General features: G+C 35.8%; 1 protein-coding gene across 2 annotated transcripts in view; it reads right to left on the bottom strand.

Moving 5' to 3' along the window:
• Nucleotides 1-21,268, bottom strand: part of LOC132142518 (cAMP-dependent protein kinase catalytic subunit PRKX-like) — a 46,947-nt gene extending 25,679 nt beyond the window's left edge. For both annotated transcript variants that reach the window (XM_059552450.1, XM_059552451.1), the window contains exons 1-3: nucleotides 20,427-21,268; nucleotides 5,033-5,201; nucleotides 3,067-3,330 (exon numbers count right to left, since the gene is read on the bottom strand). In XM_059552450.1, the coding sequence (XP_059408433.1) occupies nucleotides 3,067-3,330; nucleotides 5,033-5,201; nucleotides 20,427-20,589 (596 nt within the window). In that variant the 5' untranslated portion in view covers nucleotides 20,590-21,268. The remainder of the gene's footprint in view (nucleotides 1-3,066; nucleotides 3,331-5,032; nucleotides 5,202-20,426) is intronic.
• Nucleotides 21,269-21,577: the final 309 nt, after the last annotated feature.

Raw genomic sequence — 21,577 nt, 5'->3', positions numbered from 1 at the left:
GAGCATCCAAGGTGAAAGCTATGGATTCATTTTAAATATTTGTAATGTTCTTTAATGTTATCTATAGTTTTTTTTGTGGTTATTTTTTTTTTTAAGTATCAGTTCAGGCACCGTTTAGGCGCCGGTACCGTTTTAAAAGTATCGAAAAGGCACTGGACCCTACTTAAAAGTTATTATTTCTTACTGGCTCATTTACCAAATGGGTGCTTTCTCTTCGTCCTCTGCAAATTAAGTTACTGTAGGTAGTTCGGTAGCGAGACTTTTTAATAAATTTGCGATTGACAACGCGAATGACAATGTTGTGATAAGTAGGCTATACCAACTTTGTAACTCGTTACCCCCCGAACACTGAACATAGCAGACGTATGTAGCGAATACAGGAAGGTATCAATCAATAAGGTATCAGGATTATGAGTTATTTTTCATTTTTAGTTTTTGATTAATCACTTGGATTAATCATTCATTTTGACAGCACTATAATGTTTATTGTAAATAGACAACCATACAAGAGTAATTTTTATTAAGCCTGAACTAATGTTCTTGTCCATTGCCCTTGCAGATTCCTGCAGCTAAGCTTGGATGTACATTTACATCCCATTAAAGGTTATTGATGACATGCCTCTGAAGTTTGACTTTTTCTATCATAACAATACTTATAGGCAACAAGTCATCATATCTCTAGTTCTTTAATGTATTTGCATTGTACTAAAGTGCGTTCATTTTCAATGGGCATATATGCGGCTGAAACAGGTAGCCTAGTGCATCCCAAATTCTTCAACATGAACATTTTAATATAACATTATAGTCATTATGGCCTATGACCTTTAGAAAAATGTTTTTTTGAGGAGGTGTGGTAGTGCACAATAGGCCCCTGTGGTGCTGCCTAAGCCTTTGTTCTTAATGGCATTTTTTTCCCCTTACATTCTATTACCTTTATTTAACCAGAATAAAACTCATTCAGATTAAAAATCTCTTTTCCAAGAGCGTCCTGGCCAAGACAGGCAGCAGCACAATTAACAAGGTTACAGACATAAAAACATATAACATATAACATCAACATATAACAATTTGTACAAGTAATAAAAAATATAAAGTCATAAGAAATCAGAATTTCACATTACTTTTATACTTTAAGTAGTTTTTTAAACCAGTACTTTTTACACTTTTACTTGAGTAAAAAGCTTGAGTTGATACTTCAACTTCTACAAAAGTCTTTTTAAACCCTAGTATCTATACTTCTACTTGAATAATGAATGCCAATACTTTTGACACCACTGTTGACTTATACTTACAAAAATCCCAAATATATTTGAGCTATACTCCTAGAATCTGGGTTTTCATTATTATACAGTAGAGGGCGCTAGTACACATCTTCTGCACAGAATTTCAAGTGAAGGAGAAAAAATAAACAACAAATAATAACACGTTATCTAACACGATCATCTGACATGAAACCGCATCAAAACTGTAACGTTATGGAATAAAATGTTGACCGATGAAGAGGTAATAATTACAGTCAAGCTTTGGGGTGTTGATCGACTCCATCTACATTTGATGATCATTTTTTATCTTTATTTTTTATGAAACTTACCCACAGTAAAATGTTTAAAAAGAGATTGCATGAAGCTAGAATAAAATGTTTTTGTTTACAAGCAGATACCCTGTTCTTTCTTTGGATGTTTTGTATGTTCAGATATTCATATAACAAAATATGTACAAATTCAAACCTAAATAGGGACATAGTAGAATACTTAAAATATGATGTAAAGTTCACTTAAAGAACACTAATGAGTATACTTGCAGAATAAAACTACTAAACTAGTATTTTACTGAAACTATACTTCAAAGTGTACCATGCATTTAATTAGTAAACTATCAGTATACCTATTAGTTCACTTTTAGTATAATTGCAGTACAAACTACAAACAGGTAAACTAGTAGTGTACTCAAGGTTTGCTACTGTTATACTTAAAGTATACTAAAAAGTGTTCTTTTATATACTAGAAAGTGGGCCAATTTAGTCCCTAGAAGTATTGAAACGGTACACTTAAAAGTGTACTACTAGAACACTGATATTTGTATACTCGCTACATAAAGTATACTTAAAAATTTACTTGAACTTTTCTTAAGTATACTTTATAAAATAAACTTAAAAGTATACTACTTTTTGGTAAGGGCTACCATCTGAATGTTGCAGAAGAAATATAGTAGCCTCCTTTTCCTGTTCTTAGCTGACAGTAGCTGCACCTGGTGTGGTCTTCTGCTGCAGTAGCCCATGTGCTTCAGGGTTCAAAGTGTTGTGCGTTCAGAGATGGTATTCTGCATACCTTGATGGTAACGAGTGGTTATTTGAGGTAATGTTGCCTTTATATCATCTCTAACCAGTCTGCCCATTTTTCTCTGACATCTGACATCAAAAAGGCATTTTCATCCACACAACTGCCACTCACTGGTTCACGAGTTCACGCTTACATATAATTAGCTGAGGTATGGTATGCATATTTGGCGTGCTGTCCAGGGAAGGGCTCCGAGCTCGGGAATGGCCCGAACCTAGAATACCCCCCCTTCCTCGTCTATTTATAAAGTTAACTCAAAGTGAGGATATAGGGTGGAGGAGGGATGCTGATAAACCGTCTATGGATAGAGGTAAGTGAGCGATATTTATACTATGGGATTGATTACTTGATTATGGTCCACCTGTCTTGATTAGGCTAAGTATCTGACGCGCTCCTCCCGAATCAAATTGTTAATAAAACATATATTTTCTCTTTTTCTGACCATTCTCTGTAAACCCTAGAGATGGTTGTGCGTGAAAATCCCAGTAGATCAGCAGTTTGCTAAATGCATAAATTTAATTTAATTTTATATATATATATATATATATAAAATATAAAATATATATATATATAAATATTTTTTTTTATTATATATATATATATAGCATTTTTGATTAAATAAATGCATCTCTGGGGATCATAAGAGAATTCCCCGTCTGAGTTTGTACATAACATGACTTTATGAAAATTAAACAATGTTGTTTTTGTAGGCAATCAATTGCTCACATACCTTTCTGAGAGCTTTTTTGCGAACCCAAAATCTGTCAACCGAATGTGCCCCTCACTGTCCAGTAGTATATTCTCTGGTTTCAGATCTCTGTAGACGATTTCTTTGGAGTGAAGGTATTCAATGGCACACACAATTTCAGCTGAATAAAACATTCCAGTGCTGTTGCTGAAACGCCCTCGGCTACGTAAATAGCTGAAGAGTTCACCACCATTCACATATTCCATTAACATGTACAGGAAATTATCATCATGGTGCGTCCAGAACCTGAGAAAGGTCAACATTACAAAATGTGTTACATGTGATATGATCATACTGTAGTTACATATACATATGTATACTTGCCATATGCTTGTGACAAATGGGCTATACATTAAAAAAACCTGGGCTTCCAATATAAAATTTCTTCTGTCAAAAGCAGTGAGTGTTTTATCTCTGTGTTTTGTTGTTTTATTAACATTAAAGGAATAGTTCACCCAAAAATAAAAATTCTGTCAGTTGTCTGTCGATTCTGTCATAGTGTTTTATTTTTATACCACCATTTATTCACTCAAAAGTGGTTTTAAACCTGAATGAGTTTCTTTCTTCTTGTTACGTTCCACGTGGGTTTTGTTTTCATTTAGTCTAGAGACTAGCGACATGCTAGTGTGCTTTGCACGTGTGAATGATTGGTGCTCATTATCTTCTCTCTGTGTTTTTAGTCTTCACTCTGCTGTGATTGGCCTAGCAGTATGTCACTCATCATTCCATCATTAGGGGCGGCGTCTGGGAACCAATCAGAGTTTGCCAGATGACTTCAAAAGAATGACCTGTTCATTCATGCTCGCTCTCTCTCTCTCGCAGCGTGTTGAGCGCTGTGTTTGTGGCTCTGTTCACCTTCACCATTCTGATCACGACTCACTTGTTTTTTTTTTTAAACTAAGAACTATGTGAAATCCTGTACTCAATAAGTTAGTGAGATATGTATGTGTCGCTCTGTTTATCTGTTCTTTGGAACTTGACTTGTTTACTTTTGAGATAGCAAAACTGAGAACTGTGTGTTCAAGTTCAACACCACAAGGTTGCCTATAAGTTGCTCTTTTGGTAAGAGAATGTCAGGTTAGTATGACGTGGTATACATAACGCCCGTAGTGGTAACTACGGACACAATAGGTTAGGAGTGAGCGCCACTCCCTGTATGTTTTGTTATTTAGCTAGTTTATTTAGGTGCCCGCATGCACTGAAGATCTCGGTTTTCTTTTCACATTTTTCTTTGTTTAGGTTTAGGATTAGCATAAGGATTGTTTTGTTATACTCTGTTCTTTTCTTTGGCGCCACTTTGTTCTCTTACTCACAATTTATTTTAAACTATTTTCTACTTCTATTTTCTACTTGAGGCTGTACATAGCGCACTACATTTAATATTCACAAACTGGATCTAGTGGCTTCGGCTTTTTGTAATAAATTCCAGTTTTAATTCATCAAATCGAGTGTGTCATGTGTTTATTCCATCCTACTCAGACATCAGCAGTGGTTTCAAAATAAGTGTTGCGAAATACCTTCTAGACATTAAAAGTTCGTAACACTTCTTATGAACATAAATGCTAATAAATGCACCATAGACTACCTCATATATTTCAGGTTTTCAAGACCATGCAAACCCATTTCAATAATAATAATAATAATAATAATAATAATAATAAAAATAAAAAAAACAAAAAAAACAAACATAACAAATATCTTTATTTTTTGTATTTTTTTTAGGTCCGCTAGCCACTTGTATAGTATAGATTATTGCATTGTTTCATTCGCTGACATCTTTCAATGTGGATATCTCACCCATCCACAGAAAACCATTTACTTAACAATTTACAAATAAGGTGGATAGTTAAAAATATTTAATTAAAAAAAATTTAACTTATTGTATTTTTTTATGAGATTCTCATTTCTGTTGTAGCCTATATGTTAATGATCTGTAGTGTTCACTTACATTCTGACAAGGAAAGGATGGTTCACCTCCGTCAGAACCTCTTTCTCATTATGTACGTGTTGCTCCTGCTTCAGGCGAATCACATCTGGGATTTTCATTGCTTTCAGAGCAAAGAAACCTCGTGTCTTTTTATCCTTCACCAGAAAAACCCTTCCAAAGGTTCCTGTACCTGAAACAATAGGAAATATTGACATAAGGAGAATGATTACAATCCAGAAATCAATGGGAAAACAATGGACACTAAAAATATATGGACACTTAAAGGGTTAGTTCACCCAAAAATGACAATTCTGTCATTAATTACTCACTCTCTTGTTGATCCAAACCTGTAAGATCTTCGTTAATCTTCGGGAAAACGAATTAAGGTATTTTTGATGGAATCTGACAGCTCTCTGACTCTTCCATAGACAGCAAGGGTACTACCACGATAATCGTCATCAAAATTATTCAGAATCGCTAATATTCAATATATACACAAGCTACACAAGTATGATCAATGGCGAGAGAAAGAACTCTCAAGCAGAAAGAGCAGGGCACCTTGAACCACCCACCAAATTACCGGCTACTCGGTCTCAACGGAGCACTGTTACAAACCTGACAGGTCAATACCAACATGAGACAACTCAACAGGCTATTTGGACCAATACATCCTATTATGCTCTTAGACTTCACACTAAATGCACTAAACTAGTCCTTGATTAAACCAAACATGACCTTATAGTATTGTGAAAAAAAAAACCTGACAGACATGCCCATGAATGTATACACTAAGGGCTAGTGAACTCTGCCGGTACTATCAGCACTCAGGTCAAGAGGCAGAAAAGCACAGTTGTGGAGTGGCAGTTGTTGGGTTTACGGGGCATGAAGTGGATGAAGGAGCCATGGGATACTGAAAAGAGGCTTGTGTTCTATTTGTTTAACACAGCGCTGGCTTGAGAAAGACTTCTTGTGACCTGTGACAGAACAAACACCCCTGATATTTAAATTGATGTTACCTACTTATTATTTTTAAAATACTAAATTACAAAAAAATTTATTAATGAAGTTGCTGAAAAAAAACCATTGTCTAATAACATTTTAAATTAGGTAAGAATCTATTTAACATAAATTGTAATTAATCTAGTACTGAGACTCATGGGTCTTCAGAGTACAGTAAAAAAACAAGTGTAAATGTCATAAGACAGTGTTAGATTTAAAGAAAGAAGAAAAAAAAAGAAGCAAATTGATTAATGTTGTGCTAAATAGCAGAAGAGCTCCGCTTTTTTTTAACAGGGTAGGTGGTTTCAGGCGACATATATTTCCTTGTAGTTGCACTGTGACTAGTTACGAGCTACGATACCGATGGAATAACTGACATGGAATGCTGGCATTTAACACATGTACCTCACACAAAGAATCTTTGTTCAGAGACCACCGAGATGACATGGCTTACACAAGCATGAAATAAACAAATGTCTTAGCTGTCAGAAGGGAGGGAACGGGACTGGTAACATGTGAAGCAACACACTTGATGACACATTATTAGATCATGTTTCCTGCCTGTTAGAGGGAAATCTTATTCAGCTGGCACCACATACAATACCTCAACTGATGACTCGATTAGATTGAAAAGCCTTCATGTAAACCTCAATCGATTACAATTAGCTCGATATGAACGACCAAAAATAGTCTATGCATCCCTCTCTCCGCTGAATTACCTAATTATTATCTTAAATCAATGCCATTGGTCATCTTTATGTCCGTTTGTGGGTTTTACAAATATTTAACCAATGAAAAGCATTCAAAAGAGCTTGTGAGTAAACCTCATAACACCATTGGACCCTCAAACTGTCAGCGAAACCTCATAACTCCAGTCTGGAGACAGATGTCTGCCCATTCATGAAATAAAGAACTAGGCTAATGTTTGAATAGGTACAGTGTTTTCTGTACTCAAGAAACACTGTTTATGAAGGCTGATTTATTTATTTATTTTTTTTGGTGCGTGTTTGAAGAGTGGAGAAAAGCTATGTTTTATATATCATGTTCATAGGCCTTCATCTTTTAGGCCATATCATGACATCTTGGCCAAAAGTATTCAACAACAACAACAAAAAACGGAGCGCCCATATAGCTACAATAAACTTTATAACATGTAAGAAAATGTAATGCAATGCATTCACTGCCTCACATGCGGCCGTTGTAATGACGGACAAAAAACATTTTGCCATCATTTGCTGGTCAAAAACCTCTGATCATATAGCTCTATAAAAGTGTCTGATCATACACTGAACAAAATTATAAAGGCAAAACTTTTGTTTTTGCCTCCGTTCTTCATAAGCTTAACTCAAAGATCTAAGACTGTTTCTATGTACACAAAAGGCCTATTTCTCTCAAATATTGTTTACAAATCTGTCTAAATCTGTGTTAGTGAGCACTTCTTCTTTGCAGAGATAATCCATCCACCTCAGGTGTGGCATATCAAGATGCTGATTAGACAGCATGATTATTGCTCAGGTTTGCCTTAGGCTGACCGCAATAAAATGCCACTCTAAAAATAATAATTGCATAAATAATTGTATAAAATTTATGTTTTATATATTTTTTTAACGTACAAATAAATGTTGTGTAAATGCAGTGATACTTTTAATTGACTAAACCACCAGTAGGTGGCGGCAAATTATTGTTTTAATGAGGAGGTCATTTAGTGTATTCGCTAAATTTGTCTAAGCAGTACACATCAAAACACAAAGAATAAAAACGCAGTACATACCAGATTCGTTGTAATAACGAATCATAAACATCCACAGCTGTAAATCCCAGTTTAGTTAGAAAGGTAAGAGTCCACTAAACGACATTTCATAGAGCAAGTTTAGTCCAACGAAGCAGTAACGTTGTAATATGGATGAAAATTATTTTGTTTACATATTGTTTGTGTCCATTATGGAATAACTCACGCTCAGAAACTGTGTGTTGGTAGTAAAAAAACGGCATGGTTTTGTAGTGTACAGTGTCACAAACAGAATGAGACGATCCACCAAATAAAAGTGAAAGATAGAAAGATTATTCTTGAAAGATGGAGCACTTTCCTCTTTGTCTGGAGAAGGCGTTATGGACCACAACCGGTAAGTGTATTTTCTTATTTAAGTTGGTGCGTTTAACAGTTTCTGTAACTTATTACACAAAGGGCAATGCCGTTTAGATTTGTTAATCAGATGGTAGGGCTGTGCAAAAAAATCGAACGCGATTTTCATACGCATTTTGCCAGTAAAGGCGTTCTGTAATTAGAAGTATATCTCCAGCACGTGCGTTCAGATCAGGATTGCCAGGTTTTGAAAACAAATCCTGCCCACTTGCTTCTCAAAACTACTCCAAAACTAGTCCAATCGCGTTTCCAGGAGGGCAGCGCTAAGCTGCTGTTAAATCACAACACAGGAACCGCTGGCACAATCAGAACTCGTTACATATTTCTGAAGGAGGGACTTTATAGAACAAGAAAGTCATCAGGCCGTTTTTTTATGACACTGAAAACAGCGGAATTGTGTGAAAAATACTGTTTTTTTTACACGCGAAACATGAACATGTTATATTGCACACTGTAAACACAATCAAAGCTTAAAAAAAAAAAAAAAAAAAAACGTTACCTTTAAATCTTTTTTATTTTTCTTATTTATTTTTCTTACTCAAATTATTCTAATTGTATCTTTCTAGTGCTCAAATAAATCACTAATATGATGTCTAAGTTTCTGTCTATTGCTTATAATTGAGAAAAAAAATGTTTATGTATGTTTAATGACTAAAATATTTTGTAGAATATATATACACATTTATTTTGTCCTCACATTCTTTCTAGTAACTCTTCCCTTTCAGTCACAAACCAGACTGAAAGGCTCATTTTGCAGCTCATTATGGGGGTCTTTGTCTTCTCAGGTGTAAATCACAATGGTATTCATGATAGTTGACGCCTACTCGCATATGACTTTTACAAACAAAAAGTGTCTTAGAAAACTTAAATCGATATATTGTTTTCCTGTGAGTGAGTAAACAAGATGATTTTCACATAATTTAGAAAGAAAAATTCTAGGCTACAAGTTCCAGTTCTCAACAGTCCTGGGAACTAATGTTACGTATGTGATTTATGGCCTTATTCAAGTGATTTAACATTTTTTGTTAGTTTTTCACTAACCATGCATAAACGTTGTTTTCTCAAAAACACAATCAAGTACATACATGCTGCTCACAAATTATTATAGCCCAGTTTGTGCTGATTACAGTGATATTAGACTTTAGCCATTTAGATGTTTGTAAGCAACTGAAAAAACCACAAATGTCAGGGCATGACAAAACTTCTTGAGGCTCCCAAAATACCCTTAGACCTTAGATAGGGGTTTAAGAAAATGTCGATACACGAGTATCACGATATTTTGATTGGCGATACTGTATCGATTCTCAAAAACGTAATATCGATATATATATATATATATATATATATATATATATATATATAAATCATACAAGAATCATGTTGTTTCGTTTAGAGTTTACATCCCGACCGCTAGATGGCAGTCTTCATCTCTGAACAAATCCTGAGAGACAGGAAATACTAGCATTAGAGCACGTCACTAATGTTTGCATTAATATAGTTCGCTACTAGTAATGGAGGGTGAAAGATTTGTCCCAGTTCATGTTTCGGTGTAGTCGTGGCCAAAAGTTTTGAGAATTACATAAATATTGGAAATTGGAAAAGTTGCTGCTTAAGTTTTTATAATAGCAATTTGCATATACTCCAGAATGTTATGAAGAGTGATCAGATGAATTGCATAGTGCTTCTTCGCCATGAAAATTAACTTAATCCCAAAAAAACCTTTCCACTGCATGTCATTGCTGTCATTAAAGGACCTGCTGAGATCATTTAAGTAATCGTCTTGTTAACTCAGGTGAGAATGTTGACGAGCACAAGGCTGGAGATCATTATGTCAGGCTGATTGGGTTAGAATGGCAGACTTGACATGTTAAAAGGAGGGTGATGCTTGAAATCATTGTTCTTCCATTGTTAACCATGGTGACCTGCAAAGAAACGCGTGCAGCCATCATTGCGTTGCATAAAAATGGCTTTACAGGCAAGGATATTGTGGCTACTAAGATTGCACCTAAATCAACAATTTATAGGATCATCAATAACTTCAAGGAAAGATGTTCAATTCTTGTAAAGAAGGCTTCAGGGCGTCCAAGAAAGTCCAGCAAGCGCCAGGATCATCTCCTAAAGAGGATTCAGCTGCGGGATCGGAGTGCCACCAGTGCAGAGCATGCTCAGGAATGGCAGCAAGCAGGTGTGAGCGCATCTGCATGCACAGTGAGGCCAAGACTTTTGGAAGATGGCCTGGTTTCAAGAAGGGCAGCAAAGAAGCCACTTCTCTCCAAAAAAAAAAAAACATCAGGGACAGATTGATCTTCTGCAGAAAGTATAGTGAATGGACTGCTGAGGACTGGGGCAAAGTCATATTCTCAGATGAAGCCCCTTTTCGATTGTTTGGAGCATCTGGAAAAAGGCTTGTCCAGAGAAGAAAAGGTGAGCGCTACCATCAGTCCTGTGTCATGCCAACAGTAAAGCATCCTGACACCATTCATGTGTGGGGTTGCTTCTCATCCAAGGGAGTGGGCTCACTCACAATTCTGCCCAAAAACACAGCTATGAATAAAGAATGGTACCAAAACACCTTCCAACAGCAACTTCTTCCAACAATCCAACAACAGTTTGGTGAAGAACAATGCATTTTCCAGCACGATGGAGCACCGTGCCATAAGGCAAAAGTGATAACTAAGTGGCTCGGGGACCAGAATGTTGAAATTTTGGGTCCATGGCCTGGAAACTCCCCAGATCTTAATCCCATTGAGAACTTGTGGTCAATCTTCAAGAGGCGGGTGGACAAACAAAAACCCACTAATTCTGACAAACTCCAAAAAGTGATTATGAAAGAATGGGTTGTTATCAGTCAGGATTTGGCCCAGAAGTTGATTGAGAGCATGCCCAGTCGAATTGCAGAGGTCCTGAAAAAGAAGGGCCAACACTGCAAATACTGACTCTTTGCATAAATGTCATGTAATTGTCGATAAAAGCCTTTGAAACGTATGAAGTGCTTGTAATTAGATTTCAGTACATCACAGAAACAACTGAAACAAAGATCTAAAAGCAGTTTAGCAGCAAACTTTTTGAAAACTAATATTTATGTAATTCTCAAAACTTTTGGCCATGACTGTACAAAGCTGAAGTGTGCTGTCATTTAGACTTTTGTGGTAACGTCCACCACAGGACTGTTGAGCTGTCGCTGCCTCTGTTCCGCCACTTGCCGCGACCCGTGTGAAGATGCTCACGTGGGGCGACCCCTTCCCTCCTATGGCTGAGCCCCGTGCGAGCCTCTTCACATGGGTCGCTCCCTGTTTTTATACGGTCTATGGTCGCTGCAAGCAGCGGAACCGAGGCTGCAGTTTCTCTCATTTTAGGGGCGTTTTTTGCAGTTGTTGCAGTTCTTGCGTTGCGGTTTTCGACGACGGTAAAGTTAGTTCGACATTCATTAGACATGTTTTTTTTTTTGCCATTTAAAATGGCTGTTATGTTCTGAGCCCAAACTAACTTAGATAGTCATTATATATGCCCTTTTATGTTGCACAAGGCTTAATTTCTAGGGGGGGAATTACCAATGAACCATTTAAATTAATTAAACAATTTAACTACGTGACATTATAATATAAAACCAATACTAAAATGTTCAGAAAACATCTCTGTTATTGCACAAAGTTCCGTTTTTTTAATTACCGTTTTATGTGTTTTATAATAATTTTACAACTTTTAATGTATGCAATAATATAAACCCATTAAACGACAACACCATTTGATCTAAAGGTATCAAAACAATTGTAAAATATATAGAATATTATTTAGTATAATGCACAAGGCATAGTTTTTCAGATTATGCCTTTATTGTTTTTATATACATTATTGAATCCATATGTTTTATATACTGTACCCACTTTAATTAAACTTACACCATTTGAGATAAAGATATTAAACCAACTGTAATATTTTCTTTATAATGCGCAAGGCTTGGTTTTTTAGATGATGCTTTTATTGTTTTTTATATTGTTTTATTTTATTAAAGGATACTGCAAGCACTTTAATTTATACCCTTTACTCATACTGCACAAAAAATGGTTCAATAACACTGAATGTTACAGGGACTGAGGCCATCCTTATATTTTGGTTTGCAGTAACAGTAATAAAAAAAAAAAAAAGGGTCGGTAGGTTGGTCTATATTTTTTTTTTTCAAGTTTCAATGTGAAAACAAAAAAGGAAAATGTTGGTGATGCTGATGACGTAGGTATGAATTTAAACAAACTAGCATATCGTGACGTCACTGACTGGGTCTTCAACCCACATGTGACTGTCTGAATACGGCAGAATTCACATTTCTCTTGTAAAAAGAGAAACATTGTGCAGAAGTATTATTTGCTGTTATGCGTGTGTTTCTGAAGCTGCAGTTGTTGTTCCAAAAAAAATAAATAAACTGGACGCGCTCCCAAAAAAAAAAAAAAAAAAAAAAAAAAAAAAAAAAAAAGAAAACCTGGGCGCGCTCCGAGAGAAGCGAAAATTTCCTATTTTCGTTTTCGAAACTTGAGTTGGTTGTTCCAAGCGATTTGTGCAATAGATTTTCGAACATAAAGTGACAGTCGACACGGACACGGTTTTAGACTAGACGGGAGAAGGGATGGGAAAAGATCTGGGCACAGTTTTTCCAGAACTTCGTGCCAAGTTAAAGTGGTGTAGAGCTGTTTTAATGAATTTTTTTAGATGTATTATGGTGCCCGAACCCGTATGACTTTGAACAGTGATTGCAAACATTTTGTTTACTGCAGCCGCAGCCATAGCGCGAACGGTTGACTCTGACAATGAATGAAAATATGAGATGAAGCGAACGCACAGGCCATAGTGTGACATCCATTAACCAATAGTGTAAACATAGAGACGTCACAGGTTTTTTTTTTTAGTTAAGGAAGATAGCCTTTGTTTGTATGTAGGCCTAGGATATATTAACAATAATTTTATATATTTACAATACTTAAATATAATTCATATTATTTTATTGCTTTTGTATAAGTTGTTTGAAGAGTAAAAAAAAATTGGTCGGTCTTAACGCCTAAATTGACAGGGTCGGTCGGGTTACGGCAAACAATTATATTTTTAAGGATGGCCTGATTATTACAAATGCAGATCCCACTGTGTTCTGGTTAAACAATTTTTATTTAATTATTTATGCTAGGGTTTGCATATGGTTGTGTTCTTAATGACAGCTTTCCTTACAATATACTGTATACTATTCCTAAAATAAGAAATATCCCAATATATTGCCTTGCAACCCCTGTATCGTGATACTTATCGTATCGCCAGTTCTTGGCAATACACAGCCCTAACCTCAGAGGGTTAAATTATCCATCATAGACCATAAATCTCCACCATCCCATAAAAAGCTCTGCAAATTTGATTATTTATGCTGGGCCTAATGCTATAGTATACACTTTGGATGCCTGCTAACCATTTTTATACAGAAGATCGCCTCTCAAAATGCTATGAGAAACATTTCCCCTAAACCACAAAGCAATTTTCTTGTACAGTAAAGATAATTGTTTCTTGTAAATAGCACTTACATATCTGGGCCAAAAAGCTGGCTGCTCTGATAAATATGTGAGGAACAAGGATTTGTACTCTGTGTTCAATTGGTGTAGCCTGAGTATGTATGATGACGAAGAGACATCAGATATATTAAACAAGTCACACAAAGTCCAACTTCCATTTTTTCAGACATACTGTAATTTATCCTGTTAGCCAGCACCCCGACACGGGCGTCCTGAACGCCGCTTAACTCACACGTGTCAGTGTTTATGAATAGATTAATTCAAACGGGACAATATTAATCTTGACAAACTATATATCATTATAAAGATCTAAGCCTCAAGCATCGACGACAGATCACTATTTTTCAATGGAAAGCTTATAAAGACTGTATTTACTACATTTGTGTAAGCAGTACACATAAAAACATGAGCAAACATGAGTAAATCCCAGTTTACTTAGGAAGGGAAGGGTCCACTGAATGACATCTCATTGAGCATGTTTGGTCTAACGAAGCAATAACGTTGTAATATGGATCATAATTCCTTTGTTTATGTTTCAGTTCTTTAGTGACTGAACTGTTTGTGTCCGTTATGGAATAACTCACAATCAGAAACTGCGTCTTGGTAGTAAAAAAAACGGCATGGTTTTGCAGAGTACAGCGTCACAAACAGAATGAGACGATCTACCGGAAAAAAAGAATGAATGAAAGATAGGCAAAAGATAGTTTATTTGAATTTTGGCGCTCCCTTGTGACGCTCTGACGCACTTGTCAGCTGATGGAGGTGGAACTTATAGCGATCGCCTTGTGGATATATCTGCATGATTACCATCTGTTAGAGTGCAAATCAGTCCAAATCAGCTTGCTATTACCGTATGATCACGGCTATCAATGTGAAAGCGTCTATATGAATAGTGTGGATTATTTACTTTATTGCGCATTTGTGTTATTACCATCTGTATAAGTGGCCATCAGCACATCAGCACTTATTTGCATCGTAATTCATTGTAAATGCTGCATTTCAAGCAATCTCAGGATTTTCTGTAATTGGAATACAAAGTTAAACCTTTTTTTTATTTTTCTTATTATTCTTATTTTTCTTACTCAAATTATTCTTATTGTATTTTTCTAGTGCTCAAATAAATCACTTATATGATGTCGAAGTTTCTGTCTAGTGTTTTATAATTGAAAAAAAAAACTATGCAGCGGTACAAACTAAATAGTTTGTAGAAGCCTTCAATACAGTTGGTAAATATTTTTTTTATATATTTGGGGGGCTGGGGGGGACTTGACAGTCTCATAAAAATATTTGCAGGAGCCTCATTTTTCATGATATCTTATTCAGATTTGAAACAGAAACTCATGAGACGTGACTTTCAACCCATTACTTTTCTAGCTTCAGGACTGATTTCATGTATTTTTATATCAAATAAAAAAAATATATAAGTGTGGTAAAAAAAAATCAAGGCACTTTAGTGTCTATAACTTTTAATATTTTTGAGCATTATCAAATCTGATAAAAAGTAAAGCTCGAAAGACACCAAAATTATGTTTGTAACACACTGAAGTAGGAAACTGTAACAATTTTAAGTTAGGTAGAGCACTTTCAGCTGTGAGTCCCATAATGGGGGGTCAGGTTAACAGGTTAAAGGTAAGCTCAACTATCAAATGTAGAAAAGGACAATACATAAACAATAATAATAAGATAAAGTAAAATTTTAGGTCATTTATTATATGCTTAAACTTAGAATATTAAAGTGAGAACGTTCAATATTAAGTTTGGCAGTGGCACACATATTTGTTATCCAGAAGGCAAAATAAATAAATAAATGAAATAAAATAGGCTCCATGTAGTGTTTTTGATTATATTTTGTTGTAATCTTTGTTATTTTCAGTTGTGTTAAGTTACCATTACAGTGATCAGTGTTCTTTGGTGAAATCTTTTTAAATTCCAATGAGTATATAATATAAGTTGTTTTGGTGTATAGAAATAACTTTATATAACCTTTTCTGTCTTCGGAACAAAAACATACTCTAAAAACTGATGGGTTTGAAAAACTATCTGTGGAACCACAGATAAAAAGAAAAAAAACCATTACTGGTTGAGTTTATGTTTGATGAAAGCATAACCGAAAATTTTATGTTAAGCTGATTCTTTTATTTAATTTCATAAGTTGTATATACTTAAAAAAAGGATTTGAATATAGTTGTCTCAAGTTTTTAAGTTCTCTCATCTTCTGATTTCTTTACAATGTAAAACTAACAGCAAAAAAAGCTTCAAAGGAACTGGACAGCACCTGGCTAATCCTCACTGTTGCCAGCCTGCACTTGCTTGCAAACAGGAATCCAGCATGACAAGCCTTTTCTCGCGAAATTGAAACCTGGGGGGACTGATATGGAGTTTCAATGTACCGTTTACAGTGTATAGTATGGAAGACTGTTTCTGCTTTAGAATGAAACAAATAAACAAAAAGGTAAATATGAGCTAAAGTTTAAAACATGAAATAAAGTGATAGTGTGACATGCAATGTTGCAACTGAGAGACTAAATTTATGAGAAATAGTGAGATTTAAAGTTACAATTAGCTCACTTTTCTACTCAGAGGCAAATAATGTTGCTGCATTGAAATTTTACCCAAACCAAAATTTTCATTTTCATTCTCAATATGCTGTTCGGGTTATTGTGTACACAGGGGGTAAATAAAACAGTCATAATAACTTATCTGGCAACAAACTGCCTCTCAGCCAAAAAAATTTCAGCTGAACAAACTTTACCTATTTCTATTCTAGCATCAACTCTGGTCACGTTGAAGTTCGTTGTAGCTAATCTTTGTTTTGTTTTTTGACCGAAAACCGAGTGTCAATTACAGTAAAAAATAAAAATAAAAAAAAGAACAAAGAAAATCTTTATCAACTGTCACCAAAATACACTGTGACAACAGCAAACACCATAAAAACAAAAACAAACCATGCTGACACATGCAAAATGCCTGTGTTGCACATTCAGACTTGACCTGTTTTTTTTTTGCCTAGACTTCAGCTGTTCTCCTCCTCACCCTGAGGCCCTTAAACAATGAGCTGTCCTTTCGGTTTCATACAGTCTAGCTAAAATAGGTATATATATCACCAGAAATACTAATAACAGGCCTTAAAAGGAATGGCAGGACTAAAATTAGATCAGTTTGAGATGTACGTGACACGGCTGTCATCTCATCTATGACTTAACATCACTGGTGAAGTTAGTGCAGACTAGACTGATGTAGGCTGTTCTCTTAGTCATGATGTTTGTTCCTTTAAGTAATATTCCTTTAAGCTTCTGCCTGAAATCACATGGTCCAATGAGAACCGGGAAGCACTTGGTGTTTAGAAAGGAGTTTTTTTTTTTTTTTTTTTAACTGAGCATTCAATTAATTGAAACAATTTGGTCAAATGAGATTCACTTGTCAGATGAACCTTGTTCCATCTGTGTGCATGGCACGTATGTATTTAAATAACTTTTCACTGCCAAACGTGGGAGCAGAAGAGAAGGTGTGTAATGAAAATAATTAAAATGTGTTAGATGTGTGAGTGAACTAAGATAGTGAGGTCTTCAGGGGCATAAGGAACATGAAGAACAAAAAAGAAGAAGAAGAAATGTACATGATATTGCATTTTCTCATTGACTTAAGTTTTAAAGACTAACATACATTGCAAATCAGTAGTAAATTACAAGGAAATTTAGCAAATTTTACAGTTTGCATTACCTTTAAAAATTCTGCACAGTGCACACTGGTCTATAAAATGTAGGCTAGAAAAAAACATTGGGAGTTAAATTTGAAGAGTAAAAACAGTAATATTGTGAAATATTATTACAAACAAAACTATTTTATATACAAATCTAAAATAAATATATTATTAAACATATATTTTAAAAAGTCATTTATAAATGCAATTTTCAGCTGCCATTAAACCTCCATGTCACATGTTCATTCAGAACTCGTTCTAATAAGCTGATTTTTGCTCAACATTTTTCTTATTATCGATGTTGAAAACACTTGTGCTGCTTTATATTTTTGGGGGCAATTTGTGAGAAATTTTGCAAGATCATCTGATTAATACAAGATTCAAAAGAACATAATTAATTTGAAATAGAAATCATCTGTAAAATTATAAATGTCTTCTCTGTCACCTTTGATTAAGTGAATGCGTTCTTGACTAATAAAAGTACTGTAATAATTTATTTCCTTTATGCTTCAGTTAGGCTCTTTCCTTCATTATGATATCGACAATAATTTGAATTTTAATACAGAATCATGAAAACATGTTCATTGAAGAGGTGTATTCAAGCCTTAGTCAATTCAAATGAAAACTAGGCTAAGAGCAATTGACGTACAGTCTGTTCAATATGTTTAACTGTTGTATACTTGGGTTTTGAGCACTCAGCTGATCCATGTGAAAAAAATTAATAAATTAAAAAATGTCATACATCCTGGGGCCAGTTGCATAAAAAAATTTAGACTAGACTAGATTTATAAGTCATCTAATATTGTTTTTTCTTTAATACTGGTCATACATTATATACATATATATAATTTTTTTTTTTTTTTTTTTTTTTTTCTTTTTTTGGGTTGCATACAAACAGATTAATCTGAGTTAAAAAAAAATAAATAAAACAAAATAAAGTACAAAAAATAAGTGATTACCCCTTGGCTAACTGCTAGTTGGTCAGGCTAGTTCTTAAAGATAGCACACATACGTCTGCAAGATCTCTGGAAAGTATCTGCTGTGCACAAGCATCTGATAGACACGTCTAAGATGTCAGTTGTACAACCCGAATTCCGGAAAAGTTGGGACGTTTTTTAAATTTTAATAAAATGAAAACTAAAGGAATTTCAAATCACATGAGCCAATATTTTATTCACAATAGAACATAGATAACGTAGCAAATCTACAGTGCATAACATCATCAAAAGATTCAGAGAAACTGGAGAAATCTCTGTGCATAAGGGACAAGGCCGGAGACCTTTATTGGATGCCCGTGGTCTTTGGGCTCTCAGACGACACTGCATCACTCATCGGCATGATTGTGTCAATGACATTACTAAATGGGCCCAGGAATACTTTCAGAAACCACTGTCGGTAAACACAATCCGCCGTGCCATCAGCAGATGCCAACTAAAGCTCTATCATGCAAAAAGGAAGCCATATGTGAACATGGTCCAGAAGCGCCGTCGTGTCCTGTGGGCCAAGGCTCATTTAAAATGGACTATTTCAAAGTGGAATAGTGTTTTATGGTCAGACGAGTCCAAATTTTACATTCTTGTTGGAAATCACGGACGCCGTGTCCTCCGGGCTAAAGAGGAGGGAGACCTTCCAGCATGTTATCAGCGTTCAGTTCAAAAGCTAGCATCTCTGATGGTATGGGAGTGCATAAGTGCATACGGTATGGGCAGCTTGCATGTTTTGGAAGGCTCTGTGAATGCTGAAAGGTATATAAAGGTTTTAGAGCAACATATGCTTCCCTTTTGTTTATTTCAGCAGGACAATGCAAAACCACATACTGCAGCTATAACAACAGCATGGCTTCGTCGTAGAAGAGTCCGGGTGCTAACCTGGCCTGCCTGCAGTCCAGATCTTTCACCTATAGAGAACATTTGGCGCATCATTAAACGAAAAATACGTCAAAGACGACCACGAACTCTTCAGCAGCTGGAAATCTATATAAGGCAAGAATGGGACCAAATTCCAACAGCAAAACTCCAGCAACTCATAGCCTCAATGCCCAGACGTCTTCAAACTGTTTTGAAAAGAAAAGGAGATGCTACACCATGGTAAACATGCCCCGTCCCAACTATTTTAAAACCTGTAGCAGAAATCAAAATTGAAATGAGCTCATTTTGTGCCAAAAATTGTAAACTTTCTCAGTTTAAACATTTGCTATGTTATCTATGTTCTATTGTGAATAAAATATTGGCTCATGTGATTTGAAAGTCTTTTAGTTTTCATTTTATTAAAATTTAAAAAACGTCCCAACTTTTCCGTAATTCGGGTTGTACATAAATTCTAAATCATAAACAATTTAAAGATCTTTTCTAAATGTCTACATGAAATCTGAAAGGAAACGTCCTATAGGCGTATTGCAGATGAGCAAACACTCAAAAAAATAGCTACTTCTTGTAGATGTAAATGTGAATGTCAAATAGACGTCTCCGTGATGTGACGTCATGTGTGCTATCAGGAAAGGCACCGTCTTAACACAGAGGCTAAGTTTATGCAATTGGCCTATGGTGTTGTGAAAATTAGCCCTTAACTTACTGTATGTCTTTCCGTTACAGCCATTTTAATTTGTAAAAAGCTCTATACAGCTCTATCTTGCCTTTTTGTATAGGTGAGTGGTGAACGATTTCACCAAGTACAACATGTTCCTGGATCAACATCCTTGTTGATCCTGGAACATTTCAATCAACCAATCAAAACTGAGATCTGGCTTTTCAGGAAATGTCAGTTTTAGGTTTAAAATCAGGGTTAGATGCTTCTACATCCTTCTATATCAGCTATCATTTCACACTGACTTTAGGAATACATTATGGGTAAGGTTAAGTTTAGGGGTAGGAATTGGGTTAAGTCTGCTGTTCAAAAATACAATGTTGATCCAGGATCAACAAAAGATGTTGATCCAGGGTCAAGTCTTACTTGGCAAAAATCACAGCGAGAATATGAAAACGAGATAGGAAATATTTGCTGACTAAAATGTCTTTTAATTTGCTAACTTACCAACAGTGGCAATAGTGTCCAGGTCATCTAGTGTGTAGGTCCTGTTGGTGGTCAGGGATGCGGCCGCTGCGGATACCGTGGGACTGCCTGCGTCTATCCTGCCACTATCCCGACCAGAACGGCTTTCATTATGTAGTCCAGCTTTGCCTTTAGTTGCTGCCATCTTCTTCCGTATGGTTTTCTAACTCTAGCCACATTAATGGCCACTTCTAGATATCAAGTCCAGATTTTCCGCTTTTGGAAAACACGCTATTGATAACACACACATTGATCTGTTTCGGTCAAGTTAACATATCCTTTGTTCGCACAAACCAGCCCGTGACCCTCTGCTTTCCATCGCCTGGTAGCCAGACAATTATCAGGACTGAAAAGACTAGTAAACCGGTCGTTAAAATGTAAATTGTACTTTCTTTTATTCGGCACTTTATTACAGACGTCCCCGGCACAACTAACGATACGTTAACAAAGACAGGAGCGCAGCGGACAAGATTCAAACTTCATTCTTACGAATCCAGGAGGTTATCCAGACGAGGAGCGCGGATACGGCACGGACGCTGGTTGATAGTCTCTTAATGTAAACTGCCGGATATATGAGACATTTAAATTATTTACTTCCCCCTTTCGTCCCCATCAAAGAAACCTGAACCCATTTCTCCTTCAAAACATCGTTCAGTGGCAAGGAAGCAGAGAAATGCTTGAAAACTGACAGGCAACGGCGTCAACCAATCATATGCAGAGCGATTGCTGCAATGTCCAATCGAACGTAAGAAAAGGCGGGACACTTCCTTATTGACAGCTCGAGTGTACGTATTTTCACTGTAGTTTGTAGCACATGTAGACACAACGTAGACGTTACCACGCCTTGGGTAGGCTACTACTATTTCGAGATGAGTCGATACCTGTTTTTATACAGTCTATGGTCGATACCTACTTGACTATTTCGGGGGAGGAGGACACGTTGTAGCAGTAGTTTTTAGTCTTTCAGATAAGATGTAGGCTATATTTATTAATTCAATGTTAACATTGCTCTGTGTCACTTCATGTGCATTTTACTTATTTTGAGAAAACTATCATCATAAACAAAGAGACAGCAGTTTAAAAAAAGCACCAATATTTCAGGAGTTTATTACACAGAATACGTCACATGCTTA

The sequence above is a fragment of the Carassius carassius genome, chromosome 6 (assembly GCF_963082965.1).
Source record: "Carassius carassius chromosome 6, fCarCar2.1, whole genome shotgun sequence".
Taxonomy (NCBI): domain Eukaryota; kingdom Metazoa; phylum Chordata; class Actinopteri; order Cypriniformes; family Cyprinidae; genus Carassius; species Carassius carassius.
Note: the sequence above shows the minus strand (reverse complement) of the source record. Positions and strands in the feature narration are given on the sequence as shown.